This window comes from Ranitomeya imitator, chromosome 5 (assembly GCF_032444005.1).
Source record: "Ranitomeya imitator isolate aRanImi1 chromosome 5, aRanImi1.pri, whole genome shotgun sequence".
NCBI lineage: Eukaryota > Metazoa > Chordata > Amphibia > Anura > Dendrobatidae > Ranitomeya > Ranitomeya imitator.
In genome coordinates, this window is record NC_091286.1 from 346,739,079 (window position 1) to 346,763,070 (window position 23,992).

General features: G+C 43.4%; 1 protein-coding gene across 2 annotated transcripts in view; it reads left to right on the plus strand.

Annotated features, from left to right (window-relative positions):
• Positions 1–23,992, plus strand: part of IBTK (inhibitor of Bruton tyrosine kinase) — a 139,773-nt gene that overhangs the window by 110,614 nt on the left and 5,167 nt on the right. Inside the window, exons 20-27 of one of the 2 annotated variants that reach the window (XM_069726448.1) lie at positions 1,144–1,271; positions 4,788–4,900; positions 5,188–5,336; positions 9,910–10,073; positions 10,285–10,377; positions 11,630–11,779; positions 15,508–15,654; positions 20,853–20,964. In XM_069726448.1, coding sequence (XP_069582549.1) covers positions 1,144–1,271; positions 4,788–4,900; positions 5,188–5,336; positions 9,910–10,073; positions 10,285–10,377; positions 11,630–11,779; positions 15,508–15,654; positions 20,853–20,910 — 1,002 coding nt within the window. In that variant the 3' untranslated portion in view covers positions 20,911–20,964. Of the gene's footprint in view, positions 1–1,143; positions 1,272–4,787; positions 4,901–5,187; positions 5,337–9,909; positions 10,074–10,284; positions 10,378–11,629; positions 11,780–15,507; positions 15,655–20,852; positions 20,965–23,992 lie in introns of those variants that run through there. The other variant, XM_069726446.1, reaches the window with a different exon arrangement.

The window sequence follows — 23,992 nt, forward strand, 5'->3', positions numbered from 1 at the left end:
CAGTTCCAAGCGCTGTGGATTAGACTGGGGTGGAAAGAGATGATTTGCATAGCTCCGCCTACTGCAAAGGATTCTGGGTAAACCAGCTATTCTTTGTATTATGCTGCTTGCAAGTACTTTCCGTTTCAGGAAAGCATCCACTATGTATTTCCTTTAAGTAGAGGTCTTTTCGGTCTCTTTCGTCCCGCTACATTTAGCCCAACTTGGGTCTCTCCCTAAGGTGGCTAGCATATATATATCGCTTGCTCACCGAGCCCCACTCCATACAGCCAACCAATTCCAGCCCTGTGCTGATGAGGGCCTAAAGCCCGAAACACGTGTCCACAGGTAGGAATTGGTTGGCTGTGTAAATTTAGAAACTAATCCGCAGGATTGCACGCTTGGCGGTTCCAAGCGCTGTGGATTAGACTGGGGTGGACAGAGATGATTTGCATAGCTCCGCCTACTGCAAAGGATTCTGGGTAAACCTGCTATTCTTTGTATTATGCTGCTTGCAAGTACTTTCCGTTTCAGGAAAGCATCCACTATGTATTTCCTTTAAGTAGAGGGCTTTTCGGTCTCTTTCGTCCCGCTACATTTAGCCCAACTTGGGTCTCTCCCTAAGGTGGCTAGCATATATATATCGCTTGCTCACCGAGCCCCACTCCATACAGCCAACCAATTCCAGCCCTGTGCTGATGAGGGCCTAAAGCCCGAAACACGTGTCCACAGGTAGGAATTGGTTGGCTGTGTAAATTTAGAAACTAATCCGCAGGATTGCACGCTTGGCGGTTCCAAGCGCTGTGGATTAGACTGGGGTGGACAGAGATGATTTGCATAGCTCCGCCTACTGCAAAGGATTCTGGGTAAACCTGCTATTCTTTGTATTATGCTGCTTGCAAGTACTTTCCGTTTCAGGAAAGCATCCACTATGTATTTCCTTTAAGTAGAGGGCTTTTCGGTCTCTTTCGTCCCGCTACATTTAGCCCAACTTGGGTCTCTCCCTAAGGTGGCTAGCATGTGTGTATGGCATACCCTAAGCACCTACTGTAAGTGCTTCACACAAGAAGACTCTTTTTAACCATTACACAAGAAGACTCTTTTTAACCATTACTGCTTCCCCAAGACGTTACATGACTACAATGTTTTATGATTAAATGACAGATTCCCGCCATGGACAAAAGACTGATCACCCCATACTTGGATGGACCAGACATCAGCACCTTAGAGTATGAAGATGGTGAAACTTTCATGTCGACTAAAGATGACTGTTTTTCTGAACAATTAACTCCGTAAGTCTAAGATATAAAAAGGGAATTGTTAGACTTCTGTGTTCGCGTCCAATTTCTTATGATCATGATTAGATTGATTACCGACTGCAGTTAGTGTATGGATATAATGTAGTATTGAAAAGTTACACAGCGATGACTTTCTCCACTTTATGGTGCAGAATAGTGTACATATTATTAGGCCACATTCACACGTTCCTTTTTGTCCCGTGGGTTTTCCCGCAGCGGATTTGATAAATCGTGGTTTGTCCTGCGGGTTCCGCTGTGGGATTTTACCCCTACTATTGATGCTGCATATGCATCTGGCAGTAATTTGTGGTTTTATGGGCAGGACTTTTTTAAGAACTGGGTCGGTAAATAGAACACTCCAGTGTTTTTCTATAACCTCCTGAAACTGATGCCATTTATTATGGTAGGTGGTGATCATTCTGATTTGATCATCTGCCTTTTTACTGCCAACCTGCCCAGCTGTGCCGTATAATAGATCGACCCTTGATTTTTGGTTTGCTCTCACATATCCCCTTCTAATGCTTCTTCTGCTGTAGCCTCTTTGTTGAAAGCGTTCAGCGAGGTCTCTGGATTGTTCCAGAAAATCCTCTGATTTGGTGCATATCCTTTTGGCTCTCAAAAATTGTCCCACTGGAATACCCCTAATTGTTGCCTGTGGGTGGGACGATGTAGCATGCAGAAATGAGTTTGAAGCAGTGGGTTTCCTATAAAGATTGGTGTAAAGATATCCTCTTTCATCAACACCAATAGTGAGATCAATAGTCAATTTTTCTGCCGTATTGAAAGGTAAGTTTGATGTTATTATTATTATTATTTATTTATATAGCACCATTGATTCCATGGTGCTGTACATGAGAAGGGGTTACATACAAGTTACAAATATCACATACAGTAAACAAACTAACAATGACAGACTGATACAGAGGGGCGAGGACCCTGCCCTTGCGGGCTTACATTCTACTGTCGTTGTTATTTAACTCGTTCATGAATGAACCCAGGTCCTCAATCGGACCGTCCCATATGAACCAAATGTCGTCAATATACCTCATCCAGCCAGAAACCTGGCTGGAATGAGGTATCGGTTCACATTGATACGCTAATTGACTGAATGTCTTGCTTCAGGCTGACCTAGAGATTTATCATTCAAGCAACAACAACCAGGAATAAGTTATTTATATTTACCATACAGTACCCAAGAGGGGTTGTTGTTTAGCTTATATGCACCGCACTTTAAACCAGACATTGGTTCGGAGGTATTTTTTCCACATTTATGAGATTGTATTATATGGATGTTTTTATTGCTTTTTTGTATAAATAAAATATATTTTTTGAACTATACATTGTTTGTGGTCTGGTTATATCATCTGGCAGGCCCTGTGTGTTTATCATTGTGCTCAATGTGTTCAGCTAAATAAATTGGACTAATATGTATAAATATGCAGCAATATGCAGCATCAATAGTAGTGTTAAAAATAATAAAATCATGGTATACTCACCCTCTGACGTCCCGATCTCCTCGGCGCTGCATGCGGCCGTCCGGTCTCAGGTTTGCTGTGCGACCAGGACCTTCGGTGACGTCACGGTCATGTGACCGCGACGTCACCGCAGGTCCTGGTCGCATGGCAAACCTGAGACCGGACGGCCGCGTGCAGCGCTGAGACTTCAGAGGTGAGTATAGCTTATTTTTTATTTTAATTCTTTTTTTTTTAATACAAATATGGTTCCCGGGGCCTGGAGGAGAGTCTCCTCTCCTCCACCCCGGGTATAACCCCCACATTATCCGCATTACTTCCCGCATGGTGGGCACAGCCCCATGCGGGAAGTAAGCGGATCAATGCATTTCTATGGGTGCAGAATCGCTGCGATTCTGCACAAAGAAGTGACATGGTCCTTCTTTTTTTCCGCAGCAATTCATCGCGGTTTTTTTCGGGTTTTTCCGCATCATGTGCACTGCGGTTTCTGTTTTCCATAGGGTAACATTGTACCCTGCATGGAAAACAGCTGCGGACCCGCAGCGGCAAAATCGCCGCGGTTCCGCAGTAAAAACCGCATAGTGTGAACATGGCCTTATGGTAAGGGCTGTTGCCAAACCTAATCACTATATGTCTGCTCTATGCTGTCCCCCTTCTAGAGCCCCGGTGTATATGGAGAACGTATTCCACCCATATTCAGTTTGGCTATTTTCATAACTCTTATAACAGTGAATGGAGAATACCATGCACAGCCACCCGGATGCAGGGCCAGCGGCTGCCCTATTACGCTGATATGGTGTCGGGAAACCTCGTTCTCCACTAATTTATAATGTCCAAGTTGCAACGAACCCTGTACATTAAGCAGTGGCAAATAAAGGACATTTATTTTAATTGTTCCTGAAATATAATGTTGGTAGAGAAATTTAAATGCTGTTTAGAGTTTATACAGTGACCTCTTTAGTGGCTTTATACTTTCTTCTGAGTCAAGCAAAGAAAACATAAGTACAGTTGCATTCAGGGGCTGAATTTGAGTCCACCTACCCAGCTGCAGCTTGTACTGAGCACTAGAAAACCTATTTACCAAAATTTAAATAGTAAAGTATGCACAATCGATATAAAATATATGATCTACAGAAAAGATGTGTCATATATATATAAAATCAGGGAAATGCATAACAAGCGAAAATGAAAACCATTGGTTTGGGGTAGTCAACAACTATAGTATGTGTGTGTGTATATATATATTCTCTCCAATCAAGAATGCCAAATAAATCGTCATATACATATAATGGTATGTACCAAAGGCAAATTTACATTAAATTTACAATATGTTTGAAGCATGATATGTGGGAAAAGGTTGAAAAGTTCCAGGGATCCAAATACTTTCGCAAGGCACTGTATACAGCCATTCTGACATGGGTACACCTTTTAAACGGCTGTCACTTGCCATGTGAATTGCCTCTTCTGAGAGGAAGAGGACATGAACTCTAACGCCACCTATTGGAAGCAGCAATCCTAAAAGTCAATATCGACCCATTATCGAGCCTTGTCACATGACTTAGGATAAAAGCCAAACCAGAATATAATTTTGCAGACAATGTTTCAGGGTGTTGCCTCTCGTTAGTGCAATGTGTGAGATCTGATTTGGCTAGCTGAGAGGAGAGGCTTGTCACTTACCATGAATATGTAATATTTTAACATGGGCTCTTGCTTTTTGCACCTGGTATGTAAATGTAGTCTTGTGAAGCAAGTGGGTCTGATCCTCAACTCTTCTCTATGGGCTTATTCATGGGGATCTCACCCCCCTGGCTAAGACTGGAGCTACATCGGAGGTGCAAAAAGGAAGAGGGGTCATATCTGAGGAATGGAGAGGTGTAAGCAAAGAAAAGAAAGTTTTACTTAGATCAGATAAGTAAAGTGCATATTTATGGTAAGTGACAGGTCATCTTTAACACCAAAGAGCCTATAGATTTGAATGCTTTTGAGATGTTACCTATAGGCCATAATTCTTAGATTTGCTTTTTTTTTTTTTTTCCAGGGAAGCACTCTTCAAGAAAGCCAAAACGAAAGCGAAAAGGAAGCCTAGAAAGCGTTCTGATAGTTCTGGAGGATACAACCTTTCGGACATTATTCAGAGCCCACAGTCATCAGGTATAGGATGTATTTAGCTTGTGTCTTCTTGCCATCATTTTGCTAATTTGTCCTGAAATACTACCAATTTGGCATTTACAAGGCAGAATACAAGCACTTGACGTAATGTGAATATTCTTCCTGACGAATGTTCAGTGCCGTCTAACTGAGAATAGGTGGTAGAAGAAATAACACGTTCTTGAGTTTTTCAGATATATTTTTGCCTGCATTTTTACCCTTATTTCACTGTCCTGTTGTCTGCACACAGCTTTACTTGTTGGTCTAAATGTCACACCCTTTATTTATAGGATTTTTTAAATCTGAGAAAAACAATTCGGTGGAGTCCCTTCAGGAGTTGTTAACTTCGGACTCAGAAGGAAGCTTCGCAGGGGCAAGCAGCCCCAGAGATTTACAGTCACCTGACTTTACAGCCACCTTCAGGCTCCAAAGAAATGAGGTTTGTTAGTATTCCTGATCCCTTTCTTGTTGTTTCACTTCCATTATGCTTTTTGCTACATACAATTTGTATACTGATAGCATATTAATCATCTGGAGTAAAATATTCTAACTAATTCTTCTAACTGTTAGGGGCCCAGTGTGATCTTCAGTAGCCACAGATCATGACATACAGTATTTGGGTATGCTCGATACTGCTGAGCCACAGATTGAATAGCACTAGGATCACCAGGTGTTCCTGCCTGCTCATCCTTCCAGCTTACGCTTTAATAATACAGAGGGATGTTGTGAATAGGATAAATAAGAAGGAGTAGTCTGGATTATGCAATTATGATGACATACTTTCTCTGGACTCTTTTATCTCCTTTCCCCCTCTCTTGGGACATGGTGCAGCTTGTAGGCCAATGTCTCAGCCCTTTGGCTGTCTCGGTCCACATGCCAAACTGGAAGAGCCAGAGCCCCCACATAGCCTCCTGTATACAGTATGAGCCCCCACATAGACTCCCATGTACAGTATGAGCTTCATATAGCATCCATGTACAATATGAGCCCCACATAACCTCCCGTGTACAGCATGTCCCAATGTAGCCTCTGATGTACAGTACTTGCCCAGTGGCCTCTGACGTACAGCATGTGCCCCATGTAGTCTCTGATATACAGCTTATGCACCAAGTAACCCCCTATGTACATGTGCCCCAACTAGCTCCCTACAGCATAAGCCTCCACTTAGCATCTTATATAGATCATGTGCCTTACATAGCCCCTATGTACAGTATGAGCCCCACATATCCTTTCATATATAGCATGAGCCCCACATATCCTTTTATATATAGCATGAGCCCCACATATCCTTTTATATAGCATGAGCCCCACATATCCTTTCATATATAGCATGAGCCCCACATATCCTTTCATATATAGCATGAGCCCCACATATCCTTTCATATATAGCATGAGCCCCACATATCCTTTCATATATAGCATGAGCCCCACATATCCTTTCATATATAGCATGAGCCCCACATATCCTTTCATATATAGCATGAGCCCCACATATCCTTTCATATATAGCATGAGCCCCACATATCCTTTTATATATAGCATGAGCCCCACATATCCTTTTATATATAGCATGAGCCCCACATAGCTCCCTATATGCAGTATGAGCTCCATATACAATGAGCCACACAGAGCCCCCTATATACATACAAGTATCCCATACACATGAAAAAATAATTAACACATACTCCTCTCACTCCCGTTTCCCCAGCACTCTGTCAGCTCTCTCCCATGCACTGACTCTCCGCTGTGCACAACTGACGCGATAAAATGACCTCATCGCAACTGCTAGCTCACACTCTGATTGGTGGAAGAAGCCAGCGGTGCCATCATCCAATGTCACCACTGTCTGCATCCAGAGGACGCAGAAATCGGTGGCAGGTGGACACTCGGCAGGGAGGGCATGATGCGGCCCGTGGCCACTGTTTCAGAAAGCCCTTTTGCTGTCCTGTCTATGTGCCGGACTGGAACAGCCTGAAGCGCTGGATTTGACCCACATGCCGCACTTTGCAGAGGTCTGCTTTACAGCATCATCCCAAGGCCCTTCTTCCTTTTGGGTCATCTTCTTTGCTGTGTGTTGCACTTATCCACTTCTGAGTGCAAATCTGTTCCTCTGAGATTTAGGCTATGTGCACACGTCAGGATTTCTTGCAGAAATTTCCTGAACAAAACCGGACATTTTCTGCAAGAAATCCGCATGCGTTTTTCTCGCGTTTTTTTTGGCGTTTTTTTCTGGAGGTTCTCAATGTAATAATATAGTGGGAAATCTGCAAAAAATCCGCAAAATTAATGAACATGCTGCGTTTTTTACCGCATGTTTTTTTTAGCGGAAAAAAACGCAACATATGCACAAAAATTGCGGAATGCATTATAAATGATGGGATGCATATGTACGCGTTTTTTTAAGCGTTTTTATCGTGTTTTTAAAGCGAAAATACGCGACAAAATGCAGAACGTGTGCACACAGCCTTAATCTTCATCCATGCTAAGTAATTCCAATTTCTCCCCCTGTCAGTATGTACCCTTGGTTCTTGGCCAGTCCCTGAGGCCAATCCTTCTCTCATTTCATGGTACAGGTTGCCAGTCTTCATAGCTGGAGAGGATTCTTTGTAGTATAGGATACCTGTTCACCTGGGAAAACCCAGTGCCTCCAACCAAGACTGAGCCCACGTCCTGACAGGTCATCCCATCAGAGTAAGGCTATGTGCACACGTAGGAAGGGTCCCTGCGGGTTGAGAAATCTGCAGGGCAAAACCGCTGCGGTTATCCCTGCAGATTTATCACGGTTTGTCTTGCGGTTTCCGCTGCGGGTTTTACTCCTGCCCTTGTTTTACTATTGATGCTGCATATGCAGCATCAATAGTAATGTTAAAAATAATTTTAAAAAATCGTTATTCTCGCCCTCTGACGTCTCGATCTCCTCGGGGCTGCACGCGTCGGTCCGGTTCCAAAGATGCTGTGCGAGAAGGACCTTCGTGACGTCACGGTCATGTGACTGACGTCATCCCAGGCCCTGCTCGCATAGCAACCCTGAGACCGGACGGCCGCGTGCAGCGCTGAGAGGTGAGTATATCATTATTTTTTATTTTAATTCTTTTTTTTTTTTACACAAATATGGTTCCCAGGGCCTGGAGGAGCGTCTCCTCTCCTCCACCCCGGGTACCACCCGCACATTATCCGCTTACTTCCCACATGGTGTGCACAGCCCCATACGGGAAGTAAGCGGATCAATGCATTTCTATGTGTGCAGAATCGCTGCGATTCTGCACAAAAGAAGTGACATGCTGCAGATTGTAAACCGCTGCGTTTCTGCGCGGTTTTTCCCGCAGCATGTGCACAGCGGTTTGCGGTTTCCCATAGGTTTACAGCGATCAAAATCGCTGCGGTTCCGCGGTAAAAACCGCAACGTGTGCACATAGCTTAAGCATACCACACATTGTGGATTTACTTTTTGCAAACGTATTTCCAACTATATCAATTTGCTCCTGAAAGTGACCAAGGTGGGCATCTGTCAGCATCTACACCTACAATAGCCACCAATTTCAATCAGCTATTGGAGAAGGCATACCAGTAAAAAGGCAAGAAGTGCCCCCTTTGGAAGATGGTAGTTCAGCTCTGAGCTTGTGCTCTCCAGGTGTTAGGCCACTACTTGGTCCTTTCTCCCCACATAGTGTCCTACAGAGTGCGTAGCTTTGCACCCACAAATGCCTCTCTCTGTCCTAGGAGTCTGCACTTAACAGTACACTATCCACATATTTTTTTTTTGCTACTCATTGCAAATACTTTGAGTCTTGTAAATTAGGCAACACAGCATCTTAAAGAAAAAATGTCCAGCTTCACCGAATCCGTGAAAAAAGTTTTCTTTATTCACAAACTTAAACATGGAGGATACAAACTTCAGCACAAACCATATGGGTACGAATCTAAACGCATTTCTGGAGACTTAAGCTCCCTTAATCATGAAATCTTGCCATGATTAAGGGAGCTTAGTCTCCAGAAACGCAATGAGATTCGTACCCACATGGTGTTTGCTGAAGTTTGTATCCTCCATGTTTAAGTTTGTGAATAAAGAAAACTTTTTTTCACGGATTCGGTAAAGCTGGACATTCTCTTCTCTTGGATTCTACACGCCTGGACACAGTGGGTCCGTGCTCCCGAAACTCAGCTTATGCATCACGGGTGAGCTGGTTTATATTCCTTCTCAACACAGCAATTTGCAGCTATTTTTTCCCAATGGAGGATTGTCTTCCTTGGGTTCACAGATGACTTTTGTATTTTTCTCTTTTAGCCTTGTCTTTGCCCCGATGCCATTCCTACTGCTTAGGTGCAGAATAGATATAGCAAAATGACGGAGAGGTAAAGCTGGTCGGAGGAGATGACACTTTTTGCTCAATGTCCAGCTCCTAGTTGCAGCACCTATACCCGGGGTTATTTATTTGTGTCCTCCAAATGTACATGAGATGAGGAGGATTGTACAGCAAGTAACATGCAAATTGTCTTCATTGTCTGAAGAGACAATTTGCATATTTAATTTCTCAGAGGAGCATGCATGGCTTTTAAGTCTTCTCACTTTGACATACCAAGCTTGACATGTCACGCCCCACAAGAAGAAATGTTACCCCTTAGACCACCACAGCAAGTAGCCAAAATCCAGTTATTTGAGGCTTGGAGATTGCTTTAATGAAACGCCAGCAGGTTCTGCTCTTTTGGTCAGTGAGTTACTATTGTAATCTATCATTCAACAGCAATGAGCTCATATATATATATATATATTCCTGCTGAGTCTTCTGGTTTTTAAGACTATGATCATCCTGAAAGGATCGGGGCTACTAGTACATAAACTTAGGTTTCATCACATTCCTTACAAGTTCAGGAAAAACAAGAGACTATTCTACAGTGGTCCTTCTACAAATGGTTGCATGTGCTGTACTGACAAGTTCTTGATTCATTGCTGTGTTGTTGTAGATACTTGTGGTTGCGGAGGAATTGTAGAGTCTGTTCTTTGTATTTAATAGGAAAGTAGTAAAGTTTACAGTGCAAGTTCCATCACCTCCTCACCAGCAGTGACTGGATCTACTGGTACTAAGATGCCACAGAACATGGCTTCTTCTCCAAAAGCTATTCCAAACTCAAGGGCTTCTCCCGCTTCATCTCCGAATTGGGTTGCTGTGGCATTCAGGTAGGGATGTATTTCAACGTAGTCAATGTGTTGCCGTTGGAAAATATATAATGGTTTTTACTTTGTGAATCATGGAATAATTGTAGCAGTCACCTAAATACAGAGGAAATGGCGAGCAAGTCAGAGATTCTCTACAATGCTAATAGTCTTTTTAAGATTATTTTCTTTTTCTGGAAACTGATGTTTTCTACTTCTTTCTCTTGTTTTCCAGTCCTGTTAGTCCTCCCGCGATGGACCTAAGAACAATCATGGAAATAGAGGAAAATATACAAAAATGTGGAGCTACACCAAAACTTGTGACTGGGTTAGTACCATTATTATTATTATTTATTATTATTATAACGCCATTTATGCCATGGCGCTTTACATGTGAGGAGGGGTATACATAATAAAAACAAGTACAATAATCTTGAACAATACAAGTCTCAACTGGTACAGTAGGAGTGAGGACCCTGTCCGCGAAGGCTCACAATCTACAAGGGATGGGTGAGAATACAGTAGGCGAGGGCAGAGATGGTCATGCAGCGGTTTGGTCGCTCGGTGGTTACTGCAGGTTGTAGGCTTGTTGGAAGAGGTGGGTCTTCAGGCTCTTTTTGAAGGTTTCGATGGTAGGCGAGAGTCTGATGTGTTGTGGTAGAGGGTTTCAGAGTAGGGGTGATGCACAAGAGAAATCTTGTATACGATTGTGGGAAGAGGAGATAAGAGGGGAGTAGAGAAGGAGATCTTGTGAGGATCGGAGGTTGCGTGTAGGTAAGTACCGGGAGATGAGGTCACAGATGTATGGAGGAGACAGGTTGTGGATGGCTTTGTACGTCATGGTTAGGGTTTTGTACTGGAGTCTCTGGGCAATGGGGAGCCAGTGAAGGGATTGAGAGAGGGGAGAGGCCGGGGAATAGCGGGGGGACAGGTGGATTAGTCGGGCAGCCGAGTCTAGAATAGATTAGAGGGGTGCGAGAGTGTTCGAGGGGAGGCCACAGAGCAGGAGGTTGCAGTAGTCAAGGTGGAAGTGTATCAGATAAGGTTGTCTCAGACCTCTGCTAACAGAAGCATGTTACTCAAGGGCTTGTATTTGAGCCCCCTGATTGGTGGCTACAATGAGAAGAGAAAAGCTCAGTTAAGGCTTTCTGTTCAGAGGCTACAGACTGACTTCTAGAGATTTTATTGAACCAGTCTTCAGTATTTGTGGAAAACAACACTTTCTTGATCTTTTTTTTGTGTTTTTTGCACTTTTAGGGGTCGTAAAACTTCTGTCTCGACATATCAGAATTTTTGAAATGATGTCACTTCATCTGTCTTTCATTGTGACTGAAAAATGTATTTTGGGTTTTAACAAGAATTATATATTTATATGTGTGATGGATCATTCAATGGATTTCTCCATTTTAGACATTTTAAGACCCTAAAATCTTGATAGGTGCAGGTCTTTTGTCCCATGGAAATTCCTACTATCTGTCAGTGAATGATGCTTCCGGTGTGGGCACCAATATGTGGATTATGGCACTGTCAAGCTGATTTTGTAGACTATACAATAATGCTTGGATATAATCTTTTTACAGAGCACAGAAGCCTGCTGCTCATGGGATTAAGCTGTCTCAAAAGCAGAGGAAAATGATGGCCATGTCCTGTAAAGAGACTAGTGGCAGCACAGAAAGTGTTACAGATACAAGTACCCCAGCTGCAAGTATCAAGAGCCCACCGAAGACCTGGTAAATAGAACTGGTGGTGTTATAGGCCTCTATTCACTGGACACTTGTTTTCTATTTCCTCTCTTGCTTTAGTCTAAGGGTATATCCACACGTTCAGGATTATTTGCGTTTTTTTGCGATAAAAACACGATAAACGCATTCATATGCATCCTATCATTTAGAATGCATTCTGCAATTTTTGTGCACATGATGTGTTTTTTCCGCGAAAAAAACGCATCGCGGTAAAAAAAAAAGCAGCATGTTCATTAATTTTGCGGAGTTTTTCCTGCTATTTAATGCATTGGGAAAAAACGTGAAAAAAAACGCGGATTTCTGGCAGAATGTCCGTGTTTTTGTCAGGAAATTTCTGCAAGAAATCCTGAACGTGTGCACATACCCTTAGGATAGAAGGAGCGGTACTTATTGCACAGTGTGAACATGCACGTTCATAAATGTAAGACTTATAGAAGTGTAGACATAAGTTTACATGCTCACAAGAGTTCCCAGATGACACTTCATTTTGACAGGTGTGAAAAAGACCAAAAGTATGCAAGAAGAGTCTTTCTGCTATATAGGGTATTACAGCAATCTTAAAAACAGTGAAAAAGAAATTACTGACAAGTATAGTCAGCAAGAGTATCCTGCAAAAGAGAATATATAACACTGACAAGCCTCTGCCTATACACGCACATAGGCAGAGGCTTGTCAGTCATTGTCAGCTGCCGGGGACCTGCCTGTACAACTAGTCACCCGCGTGGCTCGGTCCCTGGCAGCTATTAAAAGTAGGCTTTTCTTTGTTTCAGATACAAATCTGCATGGCTGGGATCATACAGCCAGTGGCTGATACATGCCATCCACAATTTGGGCACCATGTGTCACCTGACAGGTTCCCTTTAAGAATGCTATAATCCTGTTTATATAGCTGAAAGACTCTTTCGTCCATACTTTTGGCCATTGAAGTCTTTGATCTTTGTGTGCGAGAATGTACTCCCTGTCACACATTTAGTCCTAATATCACTTAAAGGGGTTTTCCTCTTTCAGAAAATCTTCATCCTCGGCTGCTGTTTGCTCCTGATCCCCGGTCCAGCACTTAGTCTCTCCCGCTGCTCTCAGTGTCCGCTATTGCCTGCAGCTCTGCAGGCGGTGCTGTCGACATGACTCCGGTCAGTAAGCTTGGCATCTTTGACAGTGTTCTTTCTAACCTGGGTAGAGATAGTGAGCTCACTGATTGAGGGCTGCAGCCACTAACAGATACTGGGAGCAGTGCCATAGACTCGGCGCTTGATCCGTAAAGGGTAAGTAAAAAGCAGTCTATTTTATAACAAACTAGCTCTGGATGAAGATTTTCTGAAAGGGGGACAATCATCTGAAGGTCTTTTGTTTTTGTATTTTTTTAATTCATGGGTACGTACAGTTTTTAACTCCTTTACATGTGCTTCTCATAGGGTTAATTAAAATTTTCTGTAATGGAGAGGTTGAATGTTGGGGAGGTGTGCAGCAATATTAGGGAGGTGTGCAGCAATATTAGGGTCTCAGGAGTCATTATCTCATTAGGGTTCATTACTTCTGCCGCACAGTATCATTTATACCGAGCCTCTCCTGGTGTACCGTAACGTTCCTCGTTGTCTTCTTAAGTTGCCATTGACACAAAGCATTTACCGTTTCAGCTGTGTTTTAGTTTTTAATGTTTATTGTAATTTTACAACATTTTTTAAGCAGAACCGTGAAAAGTAAAGTGGCATTTAACACTTTTTAGTGACATGCTAATTTCCCAACATCTGAAAATTCTATCCACCTGTTTCAGATAAAATCTTGGCACGAGTCTGTCAGCACTCTCCAAAATTAGAAGTACAATCCCCTTGTAAACTGCAGCAGAGTGTACTGTTGTGTCAGGCAATTATTTAGCCTGACATTCTTTATAAATAGCGTTGGCTTTCTGTGCAGATTATCTGCACTATATTCTCTCGCTGCGCATATCCTGTTTTTTTCGTACGTGCATTAACAATCAATGAATTACTCTGGCAGGGACGGTTGGTTTCCATTCATAACTTAAGTGGTGTGCAACTTGTGAAATCCATTGAAATGAAATACTTGCTCTGGAAATCCAGCAGTATTTCTGGCGCTGTTGTGTGCCAGACGGGTGGGAACTTCAGAAGAGTAAGGACTAAGAATACCTCAGACTTCCCATTCCAGAAAAAACCTCTGTTTTTCTTCCATCTTTTAAGCTATGAAATAAATTCTTCTACAGCTCGTTAGCCACAGATAAGTCATCTTAGGTGAATCTGTCAAATTTCTGTTTCCGAGTGGGTTGCAGGATATAACTCAGAAGATTAAAGTGTATTTATAGGGCCTAAAGTATTTTTCTAGTCCCGGTGATCCAGTTTAATATGTACTTAAAGGGAACCTGTCAAATTTAAAAATGTAGGTCCTGATTCAGTAACACTAGTGGTTTGTGTGCCAGCCTTAATGAGGGGCGTGAAGGAATAAGATGCTGAAATTCATTAATTGGCGCATGCCATTTAGTTAATTTGGCACATCTTATAGGCTTGCACCTATCCAGAAATCTTAGAAGCGCATTTCCACCGGCTCCTATCCGTCACATACAGCGCTTCTTCTCTGGGATCTACTTATCCTAATGATCACTCCGTGATTGCGTCCCATTACCGTTATCATAATCCGTCTGCTGAAGGTCAATGGAAGGACCGAAACGTCATATAATTTTGGATTATGTTCCTCAAATAAATTGTTTTGAATAGCATTAATCTTTCTGAGTGCCGGACTCTTTTGAATTTATCCAGAAATGTTACGCCAGACAGCAACTGGAGAAACATTTCTAGTGTACGAAACTCCACCACTTTCCCAGAGTTAGATGTGAGTGGGAGTAGCCACTCCTCATCCCGCCCTGGTTTGTCCCCAGCCCCGCCCTGGCTTGTCCCCAGCCCCGCCCTGGCTTGTCCCCAGCCCCGCCCTGGCTTGTCCCCAGCCCCGCCCTGGCTTGTCCCCAGCCCCGTGACAATCACCCTATGATTTGTTAGAAGGTTGATTTAGACATAGAAAAGGGTTATTTACAGTTAAAGCAGTCATATTTTGGAATGTTCTGCAAGAAGATAGTACTAGTACAGATACTATTACCGCATTCAAAACGGGTAAATACATATCCACTGACATTGGAGGGTACAGTTAATCAAGCAATAAATGATGCACAATTAATTTAAGGAAATTTTCTAAAATGTATGATGGAATGTTAGCCAGAAAATTTCAGTTTTTTTGTCTTGGTCTGAATAAGAAAATACATTTGCAACAAAGATCAGATTTTCTCACAATAACCTTGCAACTGCATGGTTAGGCCGGTTTCACATTAGTGTTTTGAGGAGCTGCGGACTTCCTCCGTGAAGCCTCGCCCTCGGCCGCACCTTGTCCACTAGCTCCGCCTACTTCTGCATGCGTCCTGCGTACCTATCTTTAACATTAGGTATGAAGGTCGTGCGGCTGTATGCGGATGCTTACGCATGCGTCGTTTTGACGATGCGGCGACCAGCGTAGGACGCAGCTGGTAGCAATTTCTTTTTTTCTCCGCATGCAGAAGTAGGCGGAGCTAGCGGCGGAGCTGCGGCCCAGGGCGGGGCTTCACGGAGGAAGTCTGCAGCCCTCCGCAGCTCCTCAAAACGCTAGTGTGAAACTAGCCTTAGAGATGTAGTTCTCATCCGTGACTGCAATTACTAATTACTTCTTACACTCATCTCCTGCAGGGCAACCTCTTTACATCACGATGGAGAACCAAAGTCATTCCGTGACGTCATTCGACAAGAGCAAAAATGTGTTGTTTTAAGTACACTGGGAAATACTGGAAAAAAATCCACCCATGCTGCTGAATCCAAGCCTCAAAAATCTGCAAGGTGAGAGTATAGGGCATATTGATGATTTGGAATCTGTCATCTGTGCATGTGCCAGATTAGAAATATGTTGTACAACAGAGTCCAGATTTGGCAGATTATTTACACTACTGGCTTGTTGTTACATGTAAATTTTGCAGTGGATTTCCCACCCATTTCTTTAATATAAAAGGGTGAAATACAGACATGATCAAAATTGTTGGTACCTTTCTCTTAAAGTAAGAAAAACATGGTCACTGAAATAACTTTAAACTGACAAAGTAGTTTTTAATATAAATTTACTGAATATCAACTAATGTAACTCAGACACTGCTTTTGAATTGTGGTTCAACAGAAAAATAAAAAACAAACTAATCAAAAAGGCCTGGACAAAAAAGTGATGGTACCCCTAGAAAATAATGAAAAAAATGACCATAATGATATGTTAAACTAAAGTATGTTCTGTAATTTGCATCATATTGTCTATAAACTTGTAATCAGTCAGTGTGACTATTTGAAGGGTGAAAAGTAGTCACTGTGCTGTTTGGTATCTTGGTGTGTACCACACTGAACATGCACCAAAGAAAGCTAAGGAAAGAGTGGTCTCAGGATATTAGAATATTATAGATAAACCTGTTAAAGGGTGCAAGACCATCTCCGAGCAGCTTGATGTTCCTGTGACTATAGTTGCACATATTATTGACATTTAAAGTCTATTGGACTGTAGCCAACCTCCCTAGACGTGGCCACAAGAGGAAAATTGCTGTCAAATTGAAGAAACAGTTAATACAAATGGTAACCAAAGAGCCCACAACAATTTCCAATGAGATTAGAGGTGAACACCAAGGTCGAGGTACATCAGTTTCAGGTTGCATCATCTATGGCCAAAATGAACTTCAAGAAAGATGACCAAGGAGGAAACCACTGTTAAAAGCAAATAAAAAAATAAAAATGAGACTGGAATTTGTCGAAAAGTGAATCTTGACAAGCTACAAAGCTTCTTGGAGAATGTCATGTTGACTGATCAGAAAAAATTGCAGTTTTCTTTGGCAACTCACATCACCTCTATGTCCACAGGCACAAAAATAAAGCATGCAAAGAGAATATTGTACCTATTGTGAAACATGGAGGAGGGTCAGTTATGTTTTGCTGCATCTGGAAAAGGGTGTCCTTTAATCTAAGGATGTACAAAGATATCTCAACACTATCTAGACATTCTAGAGCCAAAATCCTTTAACAGGATATTGACCAAAGACACACAGATAAAAACATCCTAGAATGACTAAGAGTAAAGCACTGTAACATTCTGAAGTGGTCTTCTAAGAACCCTTATTGTGGAAGGAGCTGAAACATGCAGTCTGAAGGCATCCTTCACACCTGAGCAGTTTGTTCACAAGGAGTAGGCCAACAGAGCTACGAACAGGTGCAGAAGTCTCATTGAGAAGTACAGAAATTTGTTTGCAGCGTTTGCCTCAAAGGGTTGTGCAACAATATATTAAAGGAGTTTTCCACTACAGGGACAACCCCTTCTCGATCTGAATGTTTGCCCCTGTTAAAATACTGATTCTCTCCTCCCGTGTTGGCACTCGCGGTCCCAGGGCTCATGTGAGGTTGTTACGTCATGTGAGTCCAGCGCCCAATCACAGTCCCAGCCGTCAGACGTACAAGTAATCAGATGGAAGTGAGCGCACATATGCCCCGGGAACATGAGTGCCGACACCGCTGGAAAGGCACTGGCACGGGAGGAGAGTACTATTGTTTGATTTTAACAGGGACAAACATTCAGATCGAGAAGGGGCTGTCTTAGTAGTGGACAACCCATTTAAGTTAAGAGTACCATCATTTTTGGCCAGGCCATTTTCATTTGTGTGTTTTTTGTATTTTTTTTGTAGATCTACAAATAGTATACATCTAAACTCTACATCTAGCAAGGGACTTGGTGAGACTGTGTGCATTGCCGGTGGCACCCGGTTATATAGTTGTCCATTTCATGGTCATTCTCCTAGATGGTTTCCATAAATCTGTGTTCTCCCTAGGGCTGGTATGGTAATGGGCTGTTCAGACAATGGCACGGTAGTTAGTAAACTGGATTAGTAAATGTCACCAGTTTATAGAGGAGTTCTGGTGCAGATTTGTGTAAATGTTTACTGCCATAGCTCCAGAATGACATTTTCAGACTTTAGAGGAGTAGTTTGCGATTAGCCCATTGCTACGGGACTTCATGACCGGCAGAACTTTTTATAGTACCTAAATAATTTTTTAGAAAGAGGATTATTCATTGCCATAGCCTCTTCATATCTTGAGTTTTTCTGACTCTTCCCTTCTGTCCTGAAGAACCAGTATAATTGCTATTTTACTTCAAATATTTATTGAGCAGGAACTGAAGCTTTGTTTGTGTGAGCTGAGAAAATGTAGAAAAGCCTATTTTCAAGTCTGTGTATTTTTGCTCCGTGTTTGTATAGTGAATGCGCTTACATACTGGAAGGGTATTGCTGCGGTCTGGGTGTAGTTTTCCATTCTTCACACTAAACACCAGAGAGGAATAAAGTGAAAATGCCAAGAATATTGTACACAGTCCTGGCACATGGAAGATTCAAGATTGGCTAGAACTAGGGATGAGCGAGTGTACTCGTTGCTCGGGTGGTCTCCGAGCATTTGTGACTGCTCAGAGATTTAGTTTTTGTTGACGGCAGATGCATGATTTACTGCTGCTAGCCAGCCTGAGTACATGTGGGGGTTGCCTGGTTGCTAGGGAATCCCCACATGTATTCAAGCTGTCTAGTAGCCGCAAATCATGCAGCTGCGTCTACAAAAATTAAATCTCTGAGCACTAACAAATACTCGGAGACCACCCGAGCAACGAGTACACTTGCTCATCCCTAGCTAGAACATATCTAAATGTTGGAGCTGCAGTGATCAGAAGCAGGTCACATCATGGAGCTGTTGCTGTACGATACGTCACTAGGACCATACACTTGTGGGAACATGTCTACTTCTACTGTAACCCCAACTAAGCAAGGAATATTGTGCTGTTTGACCAATGGCATCTAATGAAGAATACAGCAAACTCTTAGAAACGGGTCTACTGTGTTCATGGGGGAAGCGCTGCCACTGGTCAGCAGTGAGTGACAGACTACATGTAGATACAGTGGCCATCAGTCACTGCTTGGTGGATACAGGGTGAGTACGCCTCAAAAATACTGTGAACTAATACTAGCTGCTATATATGGTCATTGTCATTTTAACACACTTTAAATAAATTAGTATTTGATTTTAAAAGAAACTTTTTTCTTATCAGAGAAATCTGCTTCTTTATCCATTTATGAGCCACTTCTTCCCCTGCCTTCTGAGCTCACCATCTATTCTGAGAAGCTTATTTATCCATTTATGAGCCACTTCTTCCCCTGCCTTCTGAGCTCACCATCCATTCTGAGAAGCAGCTAAAAATCTATCGAGATCAGGTTACAGCTGGGTTATTTAAAGCCTATGGAGGAGGAGTGAGAAAAAAAAACATTTTCAGAAACAGGCAATTTATGCTACAGCTTCTTATAAGTGATTTAGTTTATCTCAGATCTGGATTCACAGCTACATAGCTCAGTACTGCTGTATAATGTCTTCTGTGCTGCTGCTGTTATCTGTGTGCTACACAGGTAAAGAAAAGAGCAGTAATCCATCTCTCTTTGTGTGGTCTTCTATAGTGGACATTATAGCAGATACTAGCACATACAGAACTGGAAATTAGAGAGAGCCTTCAGGGAAAACCTATTGAAAATTGCAGAATATGCTTCAATATGTGGGATATAAGTCATATAATGGCCAGATATAGAGTTAATTATCGTGAACACATGCAAGACAAATTGATGGTGCATTTTAAAATCTGAATAATAAGATTTCTAGGTAAGGGTGCAATTCCTCATAATTATTCAGGAGCCATCATTAAACTGCAGCTGTCCTGAATTTTGGTGAATTTTGTTGTTGCTTTTCAAATATATATACCGTATATCAATTCAAAGTGTACTGACAACTTCAATACATGGTAATGATTGAATATGACCACTAGGGTGCACTGTGGTACCACTTACTACTATTACCTCTTGGAACTCCTGCAGTAATAGCGTAGTTTATCCATTTGCCACTGCTCTCGGATTTAATATGTCTGCTGCTGTCAATAATGTTGTCCTGGTAGTGTTTAACCAGAGCATATATTACAAATTGTAGTATTGGCAGGAAATGGTACAAACAAGATGCTATTCCTACAATCATTTGTAATCTGTGGCATATACCGTAAGTAGCCTGTATAGTAGGGAGAACCACAAATAGCCGGGGAAGGAAATTGATTCTAAATTCTGTACATTCCTAAAAGGACCCGTGACCCCACTAGTTATTTGGCCATTAAAACCTGTATTGTTATGATTAAAAATATATGCCATGAGTGGATCAAGAAAGATTGTGTTTGACACCCTACTCTGTGCCCGCGCATCATCTATGATTGTACTATATAGTATATTGAGCGGTCATTAAAACTACTATTCCACTGTTGTTATGGACTTGAGATCGGAATTAGCAATTCATCTAAAAAAAATGGTAGATCTGCTACAGAGACTGGGTGTGTTTAAAATTTAGATGTGCTCATCTAGTGGCATCCCTCACCCCTGACATGGTCTACTACATTTTTGGCGTCATCAGGGATCTAGGACACAGATAATAAATCTTCTTATCTACTGTAGAATTGCAAAACAAGCTTAAAAATGTAGGGCTACTGCCTCAGGAGGGATTGCCCCACTGGTTGGAACCACTGCCTCTGCTTTATGTCTGCTATGTAGAATTACAGATATGTAACCTACAATGACACATGAGCCCTCCAGCTCTGGAACAGTCATTTATGTATTAGATTTCTCCTGAGGCGGCCATGCTTTTATTTCGTTGGTAGAACAACCTATATGCAGGATGAATCCAGCCTTTGTTCACATGGTGAAATGTTCCTCAGACTGATCAATCCCCTTTCTATGTCCCACAGAAATGATCTGGGATTAATGTCTCATTTCCTCATCACAATATAACTTGGAAAATGGTATAAACATGAATGTGGCAGCTTTAATGATAGCCAAAAAAGTTGTTCTCTGCCATTATATGATAGCCAAGCGCTATCTGCTGCACTCCATTTACGCTTCATGGTCAGGAAATTTAATCAGATGCTGTACTGTTCACTTCTGGCATAACAGGTCTTTGGTTGCGATGAGGGAAAGCTGCGGAGACCAGAGAAGCTGTGGACAGCAGTGAAGATCGTGGACCGGAGGAGCATGGCAGTGACTTCATCCATTGGTAAGTATCAGGGCTGCGGCGGTGTCAGTATCAGAGCTGTGGCGGTGAAGGGCCAGGCATGGTGGTTTTATGCAGAGGTAAAAATGGGAAGGGGAGATAAAGACTTAGAATATCAAGGGGGCAGAGACATGGAATGTGAGGAGGGGGGAGCAGAGACATGGAATGTGAGGAGGGGGGGCAGAGACATGGAATGTGAGGAGGGGGGGCAGAGACATGGAATGTGAGGAGGGGGGGCAGAGACATGGAATGTGAGGAGGGGGGGGCAGAGACATGGAATGTGAGGAGGGTGGGCAGAGACATGGAATGTGAGGAGGGGGGGCAGAGACATGGAATGTGAGGAGGGGGGCAGAGACATGGAATGTGAGGAGGGGGGGCAGAGACATGGAATGTGAGGAGGGGGGGCAGAGACATGGAATGTGAGGAGGGGGGGCAGAGACATGGAATGTGAGGAGGGGGGGCAGAGACATGGAATGTGAGGAGGGGGGGCAGAGACATGGAATGTGAGGAGGGGGGGCAGAGACATGGAATGTGAGGAGGGGGGGCAGAGACATGGAATGTGAGGAGGGGGGGCAGAGACATGGAATGTGAGGAGGGGGGGCAGAGACATGGAATGTGAGGAGGGGGGGCAGAGACATGGAATGTGAGGAGGGGGGGCAGAGACATGGAATGTGAGGAGGGGGGGTAGAGACATGGAATGTGAGGAGGGGGGGCAGAGACATGGAATGTGAGGAGGGGGGGCAGAGACATGTGAGTGGAGAGAGAGGGAGACATTGAATGTGAGGGGAGCGGGAGACATTGAATGTGAGGGGAGCGGGAGACATGGAATGTAAGAGGGGAGAAAGACATGGAATGTAAGAGAGGGGAGAAAGACATGGAATGTAAGGGAGGGGAGAGAGACATGGAATGTAAGGGAGGGGAGAGAGACATGGAATGTGAGGGACGGGAGAGAGACATGGAATGTGAGGGACGGGAGAGAGACATGGAATGTGAGGTGGAGAGCGAGACATGGAATGTGAGGTGGAGAGCGAGACATGGAATGTGAGGTGGAGAGAGAGACATGGAATGTGAGGTGGAGAGAGAGACATGGAATGTGAGGGGGGAGAGAGACATGGAATGTGAGGGGGGAGAGAGACATGGAATGTGAGGTGGAGAGCGAGACATGGAATGTGAGGTGGAGAGCGAGACATGGAATGTGAGGGGGGAGAGAGACATGGAATGTGAGGTGGAGAGAGAGACATGGAATGTGAGGGGGGAGAGAGAAATGGAATGTGAGGGGGGAGAGAGACATGGAATGTGAGGGGGGAGAGAGACATGGAATGTGAGGTGGAGAGCGAGACATGGAATGTGAGGTGGAGAGCGAGACATGGAATGTGAGGTGGAGAGAGAGACATGGAATGTGAGGGGGGAGAGAGACATGGAATGTGAGGGGGGAGAGAGACATGGAATGTGAGGGGGGAGAGAGACATGGAATGTGAGGTGGAGAGCGAGACATGGAATGTGAGGTGGAGAGCGAGACATGGAATGTGAGGGGGGAGAGAGACATGGAATGTGAGGTGGAGAGAGAGACATGGAATGTGAGGGGGGAGAGAGAAATGGAATGTGAGGGGGGAGAGAGACATGGAATGTAAGGGAGGGGAGAAAGACATGGAATGTGAGTGGGGGAGAGATATGCAATGTAAGGGGGGAGAGACATGGAATATGAGGGGGAGAGACATGGAATATGAGGGGAAGAGACATGGAATGTGAGGGGGAGAGACATGGAATATGAGAGGAAGAGACATGGAATGTGAGGGGGGAGAGGGACATGAAATATGAGGGAGGGGAGAGAGAGACATGGAATATCATGGGGAGAGACATGAAATGTGATCGGGGAGAGAGACATGTAATATGAGGGGGGGAGAGGGAAATTAAATATGAGGGGGAGACATGAATTATGAGGGGGGGGAGAGATACATGGAATGTGAGGGGCGGAGAGAGAGACATGGAATGTGATGGGGGAGAGAAACATGAAATATGAGGGGGAGACATGAATTGTGAGGGGGGAGAGAGACATGGAATGTGAGTGGGGAGAAAGACATGGAATATGATGGGGAGAGATCTGAAATGTGATGGGGGAGAGAGAAATGGAATGTGTTAGGTGGACATTGAATATGAGGGAAGAGAAAAACATGGGGGGTAGACATATTCTCATATTCCATGTCTTTCCCTGCATCAATTTCCATGTCTTATTGCCCCCTCATGTTCCATGTCTCTCACCCCATATTCCATGCATATCTGCCCCCAGCCTCCACAATATTCCATGTCTACCCTTCCCCCTCTTAGTTTTGCCTTTGCACAAAAGAACCATGCCTGGCCCTTCACCGCTGCAGCCCTGATGCTCACAAATGGATGAAGTCACCACCACCACAATCCTGTCATCGCAGCTCCTATGATCCACGCTGATCTACTGTCCACGTCGCTTTCGCTGTCTATTCTGCTTGATGCTCCTTGTAGCACGTGTAGATCACGGTGCAGTCACCAACCAAATGACGCTGCACTGTGATTTTATTTTATAAAGAGTACAAGTCCCCTCTATAATTTGTAAAGCGCTGCGGAATATGTTGGCGCTATATAAATAAAATTATTATTATTATTGTAAGAGCACTATATTGGACTTTTAGACTGTATGGTGCACTATATGGGGCCCATTGTGTTATGGAAAGGAAAGTGGGGCACATTGTACTATATGGGGAATCTAGGATCAATTGGACAAAAATCACTTTGTATGGGCCCTCTCCGTCCACTTCTATGGGAGCAGTGGTGTAAAGCGTGACCGTGCTCCGACCGCTTGTTTGTGTGCAGAAATGTAAAGCATGACCCCGCTTCCTCCACTTCTGTATGAGCAGTAGTGTAAAGCGTGACCCCGCCTCATCCACTGCTATGGGAGTAGTAATATAGTGTTTGAGGTCACATACATTGGATGCTGTGTATCTAATCCCATCCTGCGTGATACACTCTGAGCTCAATATCTAATCCAACCATGTAATGCACTACACTGATC